The 19,780-nt window shown below is 46.5% G+C and overlaps 1 protein-coding gene across 3 annotated transcripts in view; it reads right to left on the minus strand.

Annotated features, from left to right (window-relative positions):
* PTH2R (parathyroid hormone 2 receptor) overlaps window positions 1–19,780 on the minus strand; it is a 525,422-nt gene that overhangs the window by 418,586 nt on the left and 87,056 nt on the right. For all 3 annotated transcript variants that reach the window (XM_056535219.1, XM_056535218.1, XM_056535217.1), the window contains 2 exons: window positions 15,941–16,057; window positions 14,766–14,887 (listed from right to left, as the gene is read on the minus strand). In XM_056535219.1, the coding sequence (XP_056391194.1) occupies window positions 14,766–14,885 (120 nt within the window). In that variant the 5' untranslated portion in view covers window positions 14,886–14,887; window positions 15,941–16,057. The remainder of the gene's footprint in view (window positions 1–14,765; window positions 14,888–15,940; window positions 16,058–19,780) is intronic.

Consider the following 19,780-nt stretch of genomic DNA (forward strand, 5'->3'; position numbering starts at 1 on the left):
GTGAAGTGAATAAGAGTGGTGATAGTGGAGTGAATAGGAGGGGTGGTAGTGGTGTGAATGAGCGGAGTGGTAGTGGTGCAGATGGGAGGAGTAGTGGTGTGAATGAGAGTAGTAGTAGTGGTGTGGATGGTAGGAATAAGAGTGGCTTTTGTGGCAGTACAGGTGGCCTAGGTGGGGATGTAGGGACGGTGTCTGGTCCGGCTGCCCCCCCGGTCGTCAGGAGTTATGCAAGTGTGGCGGCTGGGGGTTAAGTAGGATCTTTACCTCCTGCATCTGGTGAAGGTCAGTTGCAATGGCGCCTCCTGGAGGCACTAAAGAGAGGAGAAAGGACGCTCCAGGTAGAGGGAAAGGAGATGGACCTGTCTTTTTGGGTGGAGATACATGGTCTGGGAGCGTTCCGAGAGAGGAATGGGGAGACCGTATGGTCCCTCCAGACACCCGGGCAGGAGGTAGGTCGCAGAAATGTGGCCCGTTTGGTCTGGAAAGGCGAAGATGCGTTCCCCCAAAGGGGCAAGGTGGTGGAGCTTCTTTTCCAGATGGGTTTCAGGGCTGGGGACATCTTTGCCCTGATTCACCCCTTCGGCTCCTCCGAGTTTGACTTCAGCTTTGCTAGACCGGAAGGACTAGATCTCTTTTGGCGAGATTTCGCTGTAAAAGCGGTATCTCGCCAGAGTATGGTAAAGAAAGTGACCGTTTTGACCAGTAATGAGTCACTTTCTTGTTATGACATTATGACCTGGCTGGGCAGGTACGGGGAGGTGACGGACGTCCCCCTGAAGAACTTTGACGAGCACAATATGTGGTCTGGGGCCTGGACGTTTTCCGTTCGTCTCAGGCATTCAGGGAACACGGTCACCCACATCCCTTCGGCCGCCTTCCTGGTACGCGACAGGATTCAGATCTTGGAAATAAAGAAAGCGAACTCCAGCTCGGCTCAGGTAAGTGCGGCTTTATTCACATCAACGAGGCAACAGGTACAGAGAGGAAGTGACGCGTTTCGGCCAGGTGCTTAGTCGTACAATGATTACAAATTCCAGGTACTCTTATATATGGAACCAGGGGCGAGGGGAGGCACCCAGGGCTAATTAGCCAGGAGTGGCTCCCGTTCACACCCGGATCCACTAGCATAGAGAACAAAAAACATTTATGCATTGTTATATTAATCATAAGATGTGATCGGAGTTAAAAAGAAATAAAAACTAAATCTTTATTAACTATATATAGAAAAAACAAGTGCAAATATAATAAAATAAAAATAGAATAACTAACAATCTATGCGATTGAACACCGGCAGCCCAAGGGGAACATAGGCTGATCCGCTGTGCATCCGCTAGAGATATAAAAAGTTCTCCAAAGCATTGTGTGAACTGCGACATGGAAATATGTGTTACATAATGTATGATTAAAAAAATATATATATATATAAAGACGCAAATGTCGCAATTCACACAACGGCATAGGAAGAATTGCAATACATGAGATTTTGTATAGAAAACTTTCTTAGACCTCATGTAGTAATAATGAATAGAGAAAACGGGGGAACTTATGCAGGTAATGGTGAGAAATATAATATTGTATAATAATATAATAAAAAAGTATATATATATATATATATATATATATATATATATATATATAGAATTAATAAATATATTAAGGCAAAACTAGAAAAAAATATATATATACACAAGAGCATGATAGGGACAAACCTCTATCAATGGGCGAATATCATAAGTAGACTACCCCAACAATGAGACCAAAAAATGAAAAAAATGAAAAAAAGAGAGAAAAGGGGGAAAATAATAATGGACCGCTAATAATGAAGCACTACGTCCAACCTTTTATTAAGACCCCTAGGAAACCTAGTGTCTAACCTAAGGATCCAGTAAATTTCTCTGTCCAAAAGTTTCTTTTTATGATCTCCTCCTCTCTTTGGGCAGAATACTTTGGGATTCAGATCTTCTACCAGGGGCAGCCGAAGCTGTGTCACAGGTGTGGTGACCCAAACGACTTTAGTGCCAACTGCACTCAGCAGATATGCGCCCTCTGCTGTGGGGTGGGCGGATTCGGTGTAACTTGTGTGGGGACTTAGGTCACCCGTTCAGCCGATGTCCACGCTTGTTCTCTAACACTGTGACTGCCCCGGCTGGGGAGAGCCTAACGGTTGCCCCAGCAGGGGAGGGGACTAGTGGAGGAGAGGGGGCACCAAAGCCAGTGAAGGAAAAACATAAGACCCCCTCTATGCGGAGGCGAGAGGAGAAGCACAGGTTGGAGAGGGCCCTTGAGAATGCCCAGGTGCCAGGGGTGGCTTGGGGTCCCACTCCAGACACTGGCTCAGAAGGAGGTCAGAATAACTCTGAGGCTTTGGGTGGGGCCGAATTGGATGAGGAGATAGGGAGACTGCGTATGGATGAAGGTCAACATGCTCCTTCCTCCAGTCATGCCTCTGAATCCGAAACTGTGGATGAGGAGGAGAAGGAGGGGCAGACAGTAAATGGTGGCCTGAAAAAGAAGAGGAGGAAGAAGGGTAAGAGTAAGGCGGCGCCGTCCTCCTCTTCAGTTGTAGCCTCAGACCATAGAAGGAACAACTCAGTCTCCGACCCTCTGATCGTCCTTTCAAATCGATATGAGGCCCTTGGGGATACTATCTCCCCTCCTCTTCTCGGGGGTCAGGAGGCAGTGCGGCCTACAGGAGGTGCCGAGCCTCCTTCCTCTGGGGCAGTTTCCTCAGGGGCGGAGGTAACACCAGATGCCGGAGGTAAAGATCCTGGGATGGATATATCCCTGAGTTTAAAAAGAGGCAAAGGGTCTTCCTCCGATTCAGATGGGGGTGGAGGGAAGGAGAGGAAGAAGGTTTAAGGGGTGAGGACATCTAACTCAATCACCCAGGATGGCGGCACTCACCCCACTGACGTTGGCATCTATTAACTGTGCCAGCATAAAATCAGATACGGCTAGATTCGCAGCCTTTGATTTTCTCGGCCGTGTTGAAGCCGACATTTTCTTTTTACAAGAGACCAGGCTGTCAGATCTAGCCTCCCTGGTAAAAGCCAGAAGAGAGAGGAGGTGCGGTCCCTCCCACTGGTCTCTTGCGGCTGAGCCGTATAGTGGGGTGGCGGTCCTTTTTACCGCTCCTGTTGAATGCACATGGGTTATTGAGTTAGAAATGGGGAGGTGCCTGATCTTAGATGTCTTCATGAAGGGACAAGAGCTCCGGCTCATTAACATCTAAGCCCTGCAAACTAAGCGGGGCCGTAAAGATCTCTTTATGAGGATTAAGCCCTTTCTTTTTACGAGTCGGCAAGTGATCTTTGAAGGGGATTTCAATAATGTCACAAGGTCCCAAGATAGGAGAGGCTCCAATGGTCCGCTGACTTGCGATAGTGTGGCACTGATTAGCATAGCTAGAGAAGCTCGCCTAGAGGACTCCCACATCCGGAGCCCCTCAGGCCACGCGGGTTTCACCTATCATCAAGGTAGTCACAGGTCTAGGATAGATAGGTTTTATTTAAAGGAGGAAGTCGTCTCTTCCGCAGTGTCTGTGGTTGAGGTGTAGTTCTCTGATCACTGTATGATTTTGTTTTCCCTGAATGTTTCAGAGACCCCCCCGGATGGGAAAAGGTTATTGGAAGCGGAATTCGTCCCTCCTGGAGGAAGCGGAGATAAGACAGTCCTTTGAGGATTTTCTTCAGAGTCAGGTACCTTTACTAGGCCTATGTAGTAGTAAGTCAGAGTGGTGGGAGATATTCAAGAAGCGGGTTGCAGGGTTCTTCCGCCAGCTCTCGGGCCTCAGGTCCCTGAACAGGTATCGCTTGTATAAGGTCTGAGGAGGAAACTCTAGCTTCTTGTCTCGACTGGAGGAAGCCGTGAGGATATCTCCAGAGTGAAATCCTTGCTGATGGGGTGTCAGTATGATAGGCACGCACATTTGGTTTTTGAGAGGGATTTCGGGAAGTACCGCTCGCCCGAACCTTACAGAAACTGTAAGATGTCAGTGAGTAGTAAAGTCATTTCAGGACTGATTGATAGTACTGGATCTCTGAATCGGTCCAGATCAGGGATCTTGGAGGTCGTCAGATCCTTCTACTCTCACCTCTAGGGGAGGAAGGATCTAGATCGAGACAAGATGTCGGCTTTCCTGGCTGAAACCATTCCTGAGCCAGGGGTAGACCCCTCTCTTGATATTTTGGCAGAAGAAATCAGGGAAGAGGAAGTGAGACTGGCGATCGAGGGGCTTGTCCCTAAGAAGTCGCCAGGTCCGGATGGCTTAACATCCGAGTAGTACAGGACCTTTAAGGAGTCTTTAGCTCCCCTCTTGACTGAGGTATTCAATGAGTGTCTCTCCTCGGGCACTCTGCCGAATTCAATGAGGAGGTCAGCCCTGATTCTTCTGTCAAAGGGTAAAGATCCCAGCCATATTGAGAATTGGAGGCCCATAGCTCTTCTTAATACGGACAGAAAGCTTCTGGCTAAGATACTGTTTAATCGGCTGGTGAAGTTTGCACCCCGACTCCTTTTGGGGGCTCAGCACTGCTCTGTTCCTGGCCGAAGCACCTTAAGTGCGGTCCTTAGTGTCAGGGAGGCAGTGGAGCGGAGTAGTGTGGGTTTCTGGAAGGGGTACTTGCTGTCCCTGGATCAGGCCAAAGCGTTTGATCGGGTGAACCACGAGTACCTCTGGTCCGTCCTCCTGAGATATGGCTTACCGACTACTTTTGTTAAATGGCTTATGATCTTGTATGCAGGGGCAGAGAGTTTCCCGCTGGTAAACGGTTGGTCTGGCAGCTCTTTTGTGGTGGGATCCAGAGTCCGTCAGGGTCCTTTGAGCCCGCTTTTATACATGTTTGCGATCGATCCCTTCATCCGGAGGGTAGATTGTGGGCCGTTGGCGGGAGTCGGGATGAGTCTGGCAGAGCTGGATGTCGCCCAGAGAGTGGTGGCGCAGGCTGACGATGTCACCATTTTCATGTCCTTGTGAGAGGAGGTCGATGTGGTGATGTTGGAAGTGGACCGCTACTAGGAGGCATCCGGGTCTAAGGTCAACCGGGATAAGAGTCTCTGGCTGGGAGGGAAAGATCCCACATTTGATCTCCCGGACATCCTTCCAGGGCCCCAAGAGTCAGCAAAAGTTTTGGGTATCACATTCGGCCAGGATGATTATCCCACCAAAAACTGGGATGGTAAGCTCCAGGATGCCGCTCAGAAGGTGGACCAGTGGAAGGGTTGGTCTATGACCCTCAGGGAAAGGGTACACCTGATCAAATCGTACCTGCTCCCCTTGTTTATCTATCTGGGCAGCGTATGTATCTTGCCAGAGGCTTACTACACTAGGATCTACAGCCTGTTTTTCCAACTGTTATGGGGGAACAGGATGAACCTAGTCAAGAGGGAGGTTACGTACCGCATGAGGAGACTAGGGGGTTTATCTATGGTAAACCCTGTGGTGTTCTTAACGAACACCTTCTTGAAAGATAACATCTCAAACCTATGGTCAGAGAGGGCTTCTTCGTGGGTACTCTCCTGCAGGGAATGGTTTTGGCCTTTCTTCCAGGAATGGGAGACAGGAGGGCAAGTGAAGGACCTCCGTACGTCCCATGGATATCTTCCGGCTTATGCTACCCCGAAAGTGATACGTCGTGAGGTCTGGGAGTGTGGGAGATCAGGACCCAGTCAAGGCAGTTCCTTGACAAATGGGTTTTGTTGACCCACTTCCAGAAGCCTCTGGCACTCAGGGACTGCAAAGGTCGGGATCTGAGGGTGGGGTTGTACCTTTTAAACATGTAAAAGGATCCCCCAGAAATTTTGGGACTTGGCCTGGCGCTGCTTTCAGGGTAAGCTATATGTGAGGGACAATTTAAAGTGTAGGAACTCTGATGACCGGGGATGTCCCCGAGAAGAATGCGGGGACATGCTGGAAAGCATGGACCATTTCCTGCTTCATTGTCCCTTTAATATAGAGGTTTACAACAGGGTGGGTGCTTCCATCGGCTTGAGTCAACTTGCCGGCCTTACCTATCCGGAGTGGGCTTATGGGGCATTCAGGACCCTGGATGGCCGAGACCGGGGGAACTTTATTCTTAGTTAGTTTAGTGGTTAGGTACTACACGTGGAATGCACGGTGTTTAGTGTCGACCCAACAGAAAATCCTCTCCGAAGTGGAGGTCTATAGGAACATCACCGATGACCTCGGGGAGATAAGGTCTTTGAAATATGACAGTCTTGGTAACAGTAGGGCTTCTCTCCTATGGAGAGGGTTTTCTTTTGATGTGCCCTTGGTACTAGACCTTTTGGGTAGAGTACCATTATTTTGGTTAGGGACAGTGTTATAGGGATAGAGATAGGATGAGAACAGGGTTATTTTGAATGGAGGGATAGGATTAGGGAGAATTGTAGGGGGAGTTAGGGAAAGAGTGTAAAATTATTTTGAATGTATCAAGTCTGTCATCCTTCTTCCTGGTGGTGGGCTAATGCATGTGCACGCTAGCTTTTTGTTTTTAAGCTGATATGGTATGAGGGGCTTACAGGCGACCAAACTTGGGCCTAAAGTGGGTTGTGGTTCAGTGTGTATAAGTTTGTGTATAAGTTGGTGGGAGGAGTGCTAGGTGGGGAGGGTGTGCATGTGGGTGGTGGTGTTCATCTTTGGGGGACCTGACATGGCTCAGTTAAGGACTGGACTTTGTGAACTGTAAGAACGGTATGGACTCTGACCCATGTACAAAAGGGGTGGTGTGGGTGAGGGTACAGTTTTAGTGTAGGGTTTTTCCTAGGGTTTTCTATTGATTTTGTAGGTGTTTTCTGTAGTGCATATATTTTGTTTATATTATATTTTATTTTTATAGTATACTTAGTAATTTTGTACCTATATTGTGTTATATCTATATTGTTTCATATTGTTTCATGTTATAACGTTATGGAAGCCGGACCAGTTGTTGTGTTGATATGTGGTTTATTTAGTTTATGTCAGTTATTTGGTCTGTTTTGTTATGTTTTCTTTGGTATTTTCATTTGTCCCGGATAGAGGATTCAGTTACTTTGGTCGTTTTGTAAGTGAACGTATGTGTGATATGATAATTTTGATTATTATTATTACTATTATTATTATTACTATTATTATTTTTATTTATATAAAAAATAAAAAGAATGAAAAAAAAAAATATATATATATATATATATATATATATATATATATATATATATATAAAAGAAGATAGAACATTTTTATTTTATTTTTTTTTTTATTTTTTTTTAGGTGTGCTTGCTACGTTTCTGTTTAGTTTTCTTGTTGCATGTTCCCAAGTATGGATGCTTTTGAGTTATAGTCGGGTAATGATAACTTTTATGTTTATATTTTGATAAGCCAAGTTGTACTTGGGCTGGCCGGTTAGGCAGGGTTTTGTTTATGGGTTTTGTTTTTGGTTCTAGAGTATTTCTTATTCATGTTATAGCTGGGTAAGTGTTACGCCTAGCGCTCCGGGTCCCCGCTCCTCCCCGGAGCGCTCACGGCGTCTCTCTCCCCGCAGCGCCCCGGTCAGTCCCGCTGACCGGGAGCGCTGCACTGTCATGGCCGTCGGGGATGCGGTTCGCACAGCGGGACGCGCCCGCTCGCGAATCGCATCCCAGGTCACTTACCCGTCCCGGTCCCCTGCTGTCATCTGCTGGCGCGCGCGGCTCCGCTCTCTAGGGCGCGCGCGCGCCAGCTCTCTGCGACTTAAAGGGCCAGCGCACCAATGATTGGTGCCTGGCCCAATTAGCTTAATTGGCTCCCATCTGCTCCCTGCCTTTATCTGACCTCCTCCCATGCACTCCCTTGCCGGATCTTGTTGCCTTGTGCCAGTGAAAGCGTTTAGTGTGTCCAAAGCCTGTGTACCTGAACTTCTGCTACCCATCCTGACTACGAACCTTGCCGCCTGCCCCCGACCTTCTGCTACGTCTGACCTTGCTTCTGCCTACTCCCTTGTACCGCGCCTATCTTCAGCAGCCAGAGAGGTGAGCCGTTGCTAGTGGATACGACCTGGTCACTACCGCCGCAGCAAGACCATCCCGCTTTGCGGCGGGCTCTGGTGAAAACCAGTAGTGGCTTAGAACCGGTCCACTAGCACGGTCCACGCCAATCCCTCTCTGGCACAGAGGATCCACTACCTGCAAGCCGAATCGTGACAGTAGATCCGGCCATGGATCCCGCTGAGGTGCCGCTGCCAAGTCTCGCTGATCTTCCCACGGTGGTCGCTCAGCAATCGCAGCAGATTGCCCAACAAGGACAGCAGCTGTCGCAGTTGACCGCCATGTTACAGCAAATTCTGCCTCTGCTACAGCAGCAACCATCTCCTCCGCCAGCTCCTGCACCTCCTCCGCAGCGAGTGGCCGCTCCTAACCTCCGCTTGTCCCTGCCGGACAAATTTGATGGGGACTCCAGACTCTGCCGTGGATTTTTGTCTCAGTGTTCCCTGCATATGGAGATGTTGTCAGACTTGTTTCCTACAGAACGGTCTAAGGTGGCGTTCGTAGTAAGTCTTCTTTCAGGAAAGGCCTTGTCTTGGGCCACACCGCTCTGGGACCGCAATGATCCTGCCACAGCCACAGTCCAGTCCTTCTTTGCTGAAGTCCGAAGTGTCTTTGAGGAACCTGCCCGAGCCTCTTCTGCTGAGACTGCCTTGCTGAACCTGGTCCAGGGTAATTCTTCCGTTGGCGAGTACGCCATACAATTCCGTACTTTTGCTTCTGAACTATCCTGGAATAATGAGGCTCTCTGCGCGACCTTTAAAAAAGGCCTATCCAGTCGCATCAAGGATGTGCTGGCCGCACGAGAGATTCCTGCCAACCTCCAAGAACTCATCCATTTGGCTACCCGCATTGACATGCGTTTTTCTGAGCGACACCAAGAGCTCCGCCAGGAAAAAGACTTAGATCTCTGGGCACCTCTCCCACAGCATCCTTTGCAGTCTTCGCCTGGGCCTCCCGCCGAGGAGGCCATGCAAGTGGATCGGTCTCGCCTGACCCAGGAAGAGAGGAATCGCCGTAGAGAAGAAAATCTCTGTCTGTACTGTGCCAGTACTGAGCATTTCTTGGTGGATTGCCCTATCCGTCCTCCACGCCTGGGAAACGCACGCACGCACCCAGCTCACGTGGGTGTGGCATCTTTTGCTTCTAAGTCTTCTTCTCCACGTCTCACGGTGCCCGTGCGGATTTCCCCTACAGCCAACTCCTCCATCTCAGCCGTGGCCTGCTTGGACTCTGGTGCCTCCGGGAATTTTATGTTGGAGTCCTTTGTTAATAAATTCAGCATCCCGGTGACCCGTCTCGCCAAACCGCTCTACATTTCCGCGGTCAACGGAGCCAGATTGGACTGCACCGTGCGTTACCGCACAGAACCCCTCCTGATGTCTATCGGACCCCACCACGAAAGGATTGAGTTCTTCATCCTCCCCAGTTGTACCTCTGAGGTCCTCCTCGGTCTGCCATGGCTCCGGCTTCATTCCCCCACCCTTGATTGGACCACCGGGGAGATAAAGAACTGGGACTCTGCCTGCCATAGGAAGTGCCTCTCCCCCCCTCCCAGTCCCGTCAGGCAAACCTCTGTGCCTCCTCATGGCCCCCGTCCTGGTGTCACACTGCCCCGTGCCAGGCTTCGCCCTCTGCCCTCCCTCCCCATTCCCACTCCTGCTGTACTGCCTGCCGTTGAGGAAACCCTCCATTTTTTCCCGGTGTCCTCATCCCAGGGGAGGCAGTTGCCGGTCAAAGAAAAGGGGAGACCTAAGGGGGGGGGTACTGTTACGCCTAGCGCTCCGGGTCCCCGCTCCTCCCCGGAGCGCTCACGGCGTCTCTCTCCCCGCAGCGCCCCGGTCAGTCCCGCTGACCGGGAGCGCTGCACTGTCATGGCCGTCGGGGATGCGGTTCGCACAGCGGGACGCGCCCGCTCGCGAATCGCATCCCAGGTCACTTACCCGTCCCGGTCCCCTGCTGTCATCTGCTGGCGCGCGCGGCTCCGCTCTCTAGGGCGCGCGCGCGCCAGCTCTCTGCGACTTAAAGGGCCAGCGCACCAATGATTGGTGCCTGGCCCAATTAGCTTAATTGGCTCCCATCTGCTCCCTGCCTTTATCTGACCTCCTCCCATGCACTCCCTTGCCGGATCTTGTTGCCTTGTGCCAGTGAAAGCGTTTAGTGTGTCCAAAGCCTGTGTACCTGAACTTCTGCTACCCATCCTGACTACGAACCTTGCCGCCTGCCCCCGACCTTCTGCTACGTCTGACCTTGCTTCTGCCTACTCCCTTGTACCGCGCCTATCTTCAGCAGCCAGAGAGGTGAGCCGTTGCTAGTGGATACGACCTGGTCACTACCGCCGCAGCAAGACCATCCCGCTTTGCGGCGGGCTCTGGTGAAAACCAGTAGTGGCTTAGAACCGGTCCACTAGCACGGTCCACGCCAATCCCTCTCTGGCACAGAGGATCCACTACCTGCAAGCCGAATCGTGACAGTAAGCTTGCTTTGTGTTTTGTATTTGATAAGTTTTGTATTTTTCTAATAAAAAGAGTGTCAGCAGAGACGCTGAGTCATTAAGGGGTTAAACCCGTTAAACTGGACCAGGGTGTAGAAAACTAAAAAATAATAAAACATAAAGGCATGGAGTGGTTTATTATGATGGGATAGTGAACTGGGAAGATTAAAACATTCTCACAACAGTCTCCAAGAATATTCCTGTGCATCCCCCATACAATGGAACACTCCACTCTGACACATCTAGCTCTCACCCACCATCAGGATCATTAAAGGGGTACTTTGCTGCCCCAGCATTCAGAAAATTATGTTCCGAATGCTTGGAGTGGGCAGCGGGGGTCATGACTTCACCTACTTCCTCACCTGCTCACAGATGACCAACTGTCCTCCTCACCCTTCCGGACAGGGCCCTTTGTCCCTCTGTATCAGTCTGCAATTTACACTGTGTCACATTCACTGCACATGCATTTGAGCCATATATTGTAACCCTTATCAAATGTAAAGTGACCTGAAACCTATATAAATAAATAGTAATATGTACCCCATTTTAGGGTAAGTGTTGTAGGCCCTGACACCAAGTGTATATGTTTCTTCAAATGGAAGGATCAACTACAGTAGTTATACAGTAATAAAATATTATCAAAGGCTATTTTGTGTGAGCGCTAGTTGTTTACCAGAAATCTTTGGTAAAGGGTTTCAAAGTAGTGGATAATTAGCAGCACTTTCATGTAGCAGCAAAAGCAGATCGCTCACCACAAATTCTGACAAGTAAGTATCAACATTGCTATTCAGACGCCATTAGAGATAATGGCCCTCATTTACTTAGAAAATCGGGTTGTAAGTCTATCTTGCTTTCTTACCCGACTGCTTTTTCCCCCTGGTATTTATTATTATTATGTCGCATCCTGTTTGTCGCACGTGGGTTTTGGTTTCCAACTCCTCTGAGTTGTCGGGAAAAAATCCACAACAATTCAACAAATTCGGGTTGGAAACCTTTATAAATACGTGGTAAAGCTCAGAAATGTTGGGTTACGCCCCTTTTTCGGGTTTGGGAGAATCCATATCAGGTCCGTCGGGAAAAAATGTTGCATCCTGTCGCAGACTGGCGCACGATGTCTGCGACATGTCGCAGACAAAGATGCGCCAAAAAAATCCGACAAAACAAGTTGGGTTTAGAATAGTAAATGAGGGCCAGTATTCTGAATACCTTGGTTGTAAATAGTGGTTATCTGAGTTACTGTTGCCTTTCTGTCATCTCAAACCAGTCTGCCTATTCTCTTATGACCTCTGACATCAACAAGCCATGTTTTTTACACAACAGCTGCTCACTGGATGTTATGAGAACTGCATGAGTTTAATGATTGTATTGCTTAAAGGGGTACTCCTGAGGGGGAAAAAAAACTATTTTCATATCACCTGGCCTCAGAAAGTTAAACAAATTTGTAAATTATTAATAAATCTTAATCCCTCCAGTACTGAGCAGCTGCTGTATACTACAAATGAAGTTGAGTTGTTCTTTTCTGTCTGACCACAGTGCTCTCTGCTGACACCTCTGTCCATGTCTGGAACCTCTCCTCTCCTGCTCTGTACAGTTACTGGCATAGACAGAGGTGTCAGCTGAGAGCACTGTGGTAAGGCTGAAAATAATTTCACAACTTCCTCTGAAGTATACAGCAGCTGGTAAGTACTGGAAGGATAAAGATTTTTTTATAGAAATAATCTCCAAATCTGTTTAACTTTCTGGCACCAGTTGATTTGAAAAAAAAAATGAATAAATGTTTGCCACTGAAGTACCCCTTTGATAATGAGACATTAAATAATTTATTTTCAATGGTTAGAGGAGATGGGATACCGCATACTTTGAAACTAATATTTAGAAAATGTGTAAGAGTGGGAAAGGCCACCATGACAATGGGCACCCCTGACTGGTGTCATCCCATGCTTTAACATTTGCGTTTAAAAGGGAGATAGGTCTTTAGTTGTTGCATCTTTCAGGGTCCTTTCCCTCCTTGTGGATCCTCCTCTGCTTCAAGCATTTGTTTAGGGATTGTAGCTTTTTTGGGTATTGGGTTGCAGAAAGCTAGTGGTTCTGCAGCACTGTTTAAAAGATTATGGGCCTCATTTACTAAGAGTGTCAGGTTTTTACTAGTGGGAAAAGTAGTTTCAGACTTGTAAGATTCCTCTCTATTTACTATTGGGAAAAGTCGGGAACATTTTCTGACCAGCTTTTTCTAGGTCGATATTTCCAGCCATTTACCCACAGGATTTTCTGTGAATTCAATAGTAAATCAGTCAGGTTGTGAAACCACACCCCCTTCATGACAGACCACGCCTCCTTTCCGGCTTTTCATAGTGCAATGTCGGGTTTGTTGGATTTTCTAGGCGCACACTGGTGCAGACATGTCTCAGACATAATAACCAGACAAAAACTGGTCGGTTTCAGCTTAGTAAACGAGGCCCTACATAGTGGTAGAAACTTTCTGATCCTGGGATCTTGTTAGGTTGGTATTTCAAGTGGGTGAACTTAAGTTCATTGAAAGTGAAAGGTTTGCTAAGTAATGGCTGATGAGTTTGGGTTAGTTCAGGGAGGTTTAGAGAGTATCTGTTTGAAATCAGTTATTCTACTCCATGCTTTTTTACATTTCTTTTTCATGTGTTCTTTAGAAAGGAGTTCATGAATATCATCTCCCCCCCCTTATCACATTCAGAATCTTGGGAATAGCCTGTTGAATATTGCCCTTATATAACAATATTTAGGTAGAAGAGAAGCACTCCTTATTTTCTTCAACCTTAAAGGGGTACTAGGGTGAAAACCTTTTTTTCTTTTAAATCAACTCGTGGCAGAAAGTTAAACATATTTGTAAATTACTTCTATTAAAAAATCTTAATCCTTCCAGTACTTATTAGCTGCTGAATGATATAGAGGACATTCCTTTCTTTTTGGAACACTGATGACATCACGAGCACAGTGCTCCCTGCTGACATCTCTGTCCATTTTAGCAACCATGCATAGGAGATGCATAGGAGATTCATAGGAGATTCATAGCAGATTCATAGCAGATTCATAGCAGATTCATAGCAGATGTATGCGAAGGGCAGCATGGTGGCTCAGGTGTTAGCACTGCTGCCTTGCAGTGCTGGGGACTTGGGTTCAAATCCCACTAAGGACAACAATAAATAAAGCAATATTATTATTATAATAATGTCAGCAGAGAGAACTGGGCTCGTGATGTCATCAGAGAGCATTCCAAAAAGAAAAGAATTTCCTCTGTAGTATTCAGCAGCTAATAAGTACAGGAAGGATAAAGATTTTTTAATAGAAGTAATTTACAAATGTTTAACTTTCTGCCACCAGTTGATTTAAAGAAAAAAAAGGTTTTCACCGGAGTACCCCTTTAAAGGGAACAAATCAGAAGATTTTTCCTTATATAATGCTTGACTGTGCATTATATATGCAAAAATCTTTATCCTTCCCATCCTCGGGGAACATTTTTAAAGATATGAAGCTATAAAGTCTCCCCTGGTGTCCCATAAGTAGTTACTGGGTCCCGTCGCTCCGCCCGTGGTCCCACCCCCTCATGTTTGTTGACGGCTTGCATAACTGTTCTGCTACTCTGTCTGCTTAGGGAGTAGTGCGATCACAAGGGCAATCAATCAAGACGAGAGGGCAGGACCATGGCGAAAGTGGCGGGACCCGGTAAGTATAAGTCCCCACCCATTGGACTACTTACGGGGTGGCCAGAGGGCTCTTTATAACTTCATATCTTCAACATACTTGGGGGCAAAAACATCCACCGGGGATGGTAAGGATAAAGATTTTAGCATATATAATGCATTGCCAAGCATTATATATGCTAAAATCTTCTGATTGATTCCCTTCAAGAATTGGTCATTTCAATTTTAAGCACCTTATTGATGGAGGTTGTTTGAGAAGGCAGGTCTGTAAAAATGCAGGCACATTTGGCCAATGGGCAACTGAATCAACCAATATTTACTGTATACCCCAACCTTAACAGCCTACTTGCAAGTTACTTTACTTAGTAACATTGATTTGGGTTTTCACTATACACAAGGTTTGGCCAGCTTGAGAAGCTGTAGCTAAGGAGATCAGCTTCTATTTAAAAAAGGAATGTCTTTCTGAGACAACCTGTTGATACATATAATCCATGTAAATGGAGAAATTAAGGATACAGAGAAGGAACAACTAAACATTTAAAACTATGACATTATATTTTATGGCTTTTCTCTATGCAGATATGTAAATCAGATGTATTTACTTTGCCATGACTCATCTCAGGCTCCAGAAAGCGGATACATTCAGAATAGTTAGAAAATGATCTATTAGAGTTTTGTACAAAGTCCCATGTTCCATTTATATTGCACCTTCTATATACCATTCCTAGAAAACAAAAAGACAATTTATAAGACTCATTAAAGCACACTACATTATACATAGTATTCATTATGGGCAATAACAGAAACATAGTAAAAACATACTGAAACGCTATCTTCAGATAACATTTGGGCCATGGTTAAAATATATATAAATATAAGTATGCCTTAAAGGGGTACACCGCTGCTTAGCATTCGGAAATTTTCCAATTAAGATAAATAAATGTAAACTGATGCATAAAGTGAAATTAAACATAAAATAAATGTATAAGCATTTTTTTACATTTACAGTTTAAAAGAGATTATACTAATTACATTAACCATCATAACCTCTGGTGAGAGAATAATGTGTTCCTTCAAACGTAAACTCAGGAACTACATCAAAGAAACTGATGGCTATAGTCAAATAAACTGCTAATTTTGTGTGAGGTCCTTTTGAGAGGAGTTTTTATTATTTTTATTTTTTTTACAAATACCACTACCAATATCCCTCTTTTTATAAAATTAAAAAGAAATTAGACATTTAAAAGGTCAAGGATCATCTACTTTTTTAATACACTAATTCAATTGTTAAACATTCAAACTTTTATTAGGGAAGGTGCTTATTCACATTGATTCACTTTTTTACATATTTTTTACACTATTATTTAGATAGGGTGTTATCGGCACTCCATTAGTGCAGCCTGGCATGGCTTCCTGCATTATTGGAGCACTGGTAGGATGAGCCGGAGGCAGGTAGGTACCCTTTGCCTCTCTGCTGAGCTGATAGGGACACTGCAATTTCACTGCAGTGGTCCTGATTAGCTTTCCTAAACTAACTGTCAGATGATTTTCATACTTTTAAATGCTGTGGCTTCTAACAGGTTAATGCCAGACATCACCCTGATTGGTAATGTCCGGCATTAGCTTGAGTGTGCCTCATAGTTTAGGAGTAGGTGTAGGGCATACAATTAAGCCCTGCATCCTTAAGGGGTTACGGATACTAGGCAGTTAATATATTAAGTCATGTATGATACAGAAAGCTTACAGTTGCTACACATTATTGTTACAAGACTAGTACCTCTGTGATTAAAGTCATACACATACGAAGGGCAAGGAACAGCAAGTATTTTCCCAGGTATTCCTCTTGGCCAACAAACCAATCCATCCCATTCTGGAAAACAGCCTCCTTCTAATCCTGTGTGAAAAGAAATATGTAAAAATCAATGTTAAATATTATTATTGTTATTATTATTTTGTTGTAATTTATGTTTCAGTTTAATAATGTATCCATGAAATTAGTGTGTATAAGGAAGTTTAAATGTTCAGGTTTTTAATTACAATTATTGAAGACAAAAACAGATGATAAATAAAGGACATGTTAGATTGAGGCTTCTCCTCTTTCCAAACCAATTCCTGGCTTTGTATTTAATAATTGCACTTAAAAGCCTGAGTGGTTGGACACACCATAAACCACTTTAATAACAAACCAATATTGACAGAAATAGATAATAAAAATAAAATGAAAATTTGACATATTGAAAGAACAAAGACTTCTTCCTCAGGCATGATTAGACAGAATATCTGAAAGAACAACTAACATTGTGTGGTGTCCCAGCTAAAGATAGCCTCGGGCATCCCTGCTTTCTCTATCTTGGGCCCATTGCTCAATGGTCTAATTTATTATACTGTGTAACCTTTATGTAGTGAAGGGGGGGGGGGAGAGCAGTTCAGTTGCAGAGAGGGGAGAGTTGGAGTTGTAGTTGAGAGGAGTAAAGGAGCTTTGCATTCACTTCCAGGCAGTGAAAGAGAGAGGTGGTGTCTGGTAACTATGAAAGAAAGTATGCTAAGCGATTGTCTGAGCTAGTGATTGTGAGTTTGTATACAAGAGTGAGAATTATAAAAGTGAGTGTAGGTATAAAAGTGAGAGGGTCTTAAAATTCAGGGAGTTTAACTGAAATATTTAATAGTTTATTTTTTTTTACTGTAAATTTTTGCAATCCTCAAATCTAGTATGGCCTTCATGTTGGAAAATGCAGTCCAGTGTACATCTTGCACAATGTATGCAATCCTTGAACAGCAGTTTGAGGGTGCATATTGTATGCGATTTGTTCATTTGGAAGCCCAGATCCCAGATCTAGAGGAGCAGCTGGCAACACTGAGATGCATTGACAACTTGGAGAGGAGTCTCCTGCTCATTAAGTACTCTCTGGGGTAGAGGTGGGGGAGGATATTGGGACGGAGGTGCAGGACAGTCAGGTAGCTAGCTGGGTTACAGTTAGAAAACAGGGTAGAGGGAAAAGTGTCAGGGAGGCTAGTCCTGATCTCGCACACACCAAGTTTACCCGGTTGGCAGATGAGGTGGATGCCATTTCAGAGCTAGCAATAGTGCAGCAGGACTCTGCCTATAACCCCCAGGGGGGTGTCTACTCCAGTATGAAGGGAGGGAGGAGTGCAGGACAGGCCAGACAAGTACTGTTAGTGGTGGACTCAGTTATTAGGGGGACAGACAGAGTGATCTGTCACAAAGACCAGGATCGCTGAGCAATGTGTTGCTTTCCTGGTGCTCGAGTTCAGCACACCACGGATCGGGTTGAAAGGTAGTGATGTCGCTAACATGAAATTTTCGGTTCGCGAACCGGGCGAACCGCAATTTACTTCAATGGGCAGGCAAATTTTAAAACCCACAGGGACTCTTTCTGGCCACAATAGTGATTTAAAAGTTGTTTCAAGGGGACTAATACCTGGACTGTGGCGTGCTGGAGGGGGATCCATGGCAAAACTCCCATGGAAAATTACATAGTTGATGCAGAGTCTGGTTTTAATCCATAAAGGGCATAAATCACCTATTATTCCTAAATTCTTTGGAATAAAGTGCTTTAGCCCCCTTTAGGCAGCACATAGAGCCCCCCTTTAGGCAGCACATAGAGCCCCCCTTTAGGCATCACATAGTTAGATCCCCGTTTAGGCAGCACATAGATTCCCCCATATTAGGCAGCACATAGTTAGAGCCCCCCTTTAGGCAGCACATAGGTAGAGCCTCCCTTTAGGCAGCACATAGAGAGCCCTTAAGGCAGCACATAGTTAGATCACCCCTTTAGGCATCACATAGTTAGATCCCCCTTTAGGCAGCACATAGATTCCCCCATGTTAGGCAGCACATAGTTAGAGCCCCCTTTAGGCAGCACATAGATTCCCCCATATTAGGCAGCACATAGTTAGAGCCTCCCTTTAGGCAGTACATAGATTCCCCCATATTAGGCAGCACATAGTTAGAGCCCCCCATTAGGCAGCACTGATTTTATTTCACAGCCAAAAAATGTATTTTTTATTTTTATTTGAACAACTGTCACACCAAATGTGATTTGCACTAGTGTGACAATGATCAAAAAAGGTTGCCAGCAGAGTTCCCCATTTAAGCAGAGGTCTCCAACCAGGGTGCCTCATGCAGTTGCAAGACACACGGACTGAACTTATAGCCCTTTTAGCTCCTTGGGGACGAAGGGCGTATGCATACGCCCTCGCGTCCCGTCACTTAAGGACGGAGGGCGTATCCAAACGCCCTCGGCATTTCCGATCACTGCCGCTCGCCGGGCGGATCAGCAGGCATCCCGTGGCAATGCCTAGGGGGGTCCTGAGACCCCCCATATCGGCGATCGCAGCAAATCGCAGGTCAATTCAGACCTGTGATTTGCCGCAATCCGGGCAAATCGGGTCACTGGTGACCCGATCTCCCGGAAAATAAGACTGATCGGAGCTGTCAGAGACAGCTCCGACCAGTCTAAAGCATAGGAGCGAGGAGGCAATGTTGCCACCCCCTCCTATTCCCTGCCATTGGTCGGTCAGGCTGACCACCAATGGCAGAAGGGGGGCGGGGGTTTACAGTTCATTTCCCCCCGCTCTGTGCACCGATCGAAGTCGGTACAGAGCGGGGGGAACACGGGGGAACACGGGCGGCGAGGTGGGGGACATGGCCCGGCTTACACGGACCAGAGGAGGCGGCGGAGGCGGCATCCCGGAGCAGCGGCGCGAGCAGGAGGAGCGGCGGCCGGAAAGTGCGGCTGAGAAGGCTGCAGTGAAGATCGCGGTAAGTGATCTTCACTGTGGCCTTCTAAAAGCTGCAAAACTACAACTCCCAGCATGCCCACACAGCCAAAGTCTGTCTGGGCATGCTGGGAGTTGTAGTTTTGCAACATCTGGAGGGTCACAGTTTGGAGACCACTGTGTAGTGGTCTCTAAACTGTGGCCCTCCAGATGTTGCAAAACTACAACTCCCAGCATGCACTGACTGTCTGGGCATGCTGGGAGTTGTAGTTTTGCAGCATCTGAAGTGGCACAGTTTGGAGACCACTATATGGGGGTCTCCAAACTGTAGCCCTCCAGATGTTGAAAAACTACAACTCCCAGCATGCCCAGACAGTCAGGGATGCTGGGCGTGTAGTTCTGCAATATCTGGCCCTTCAGATGTTGCAGAACTACAACTCCCAGCATGCCTGGACAGTCTGGCATGCTTGGAGTTGTAGTTTTGCAACATCTGGAGGGCTACAGTTTGGAGGCCACTGTTCTTCCCAAGTTGTTGCATAACTACAACTCCTAGCATGCCCAGACTGTCCAGGCATGCTGAGAGTTGTAGTTCTGCAACATCTGAAGGGCCAGATATTGCAGAACTACACGCCCAGCATCCCTGACTGTACGGGCATGCTGGGAATTGTAGTTTTGCAACAGCTGTAGGCACACTGGTTGGGAAACACTGAGCTAGAGTCTGTTTCCTAACTCAGTGGTTCCAACCCGTGTGCCTCCAGCTGTTGCAAAACTACAACTCCCAGAGTGCACTGACAGACCGTACATGCTGGGAGTTGTAGTCTTGCAACAGCTAGAGGCACATGGGTTGGAATCACTGAGCTAGTCTGTTTTCTAACTC

The sequence above is a fragment of the Hyla sarda genome, chromosome 8 (genome assembly GCF_029499605.1).
Source record: "Hyla sarda isolate aHylSar1 chromosome 8, aHylSar1.hap1, whole genome shotgun sequence".
Lineage (NCBI taxonomy): Eukaryota > Metazoa > Chordata > Amphibia > Anura > Hylidae > Hyla > Hyla sarda.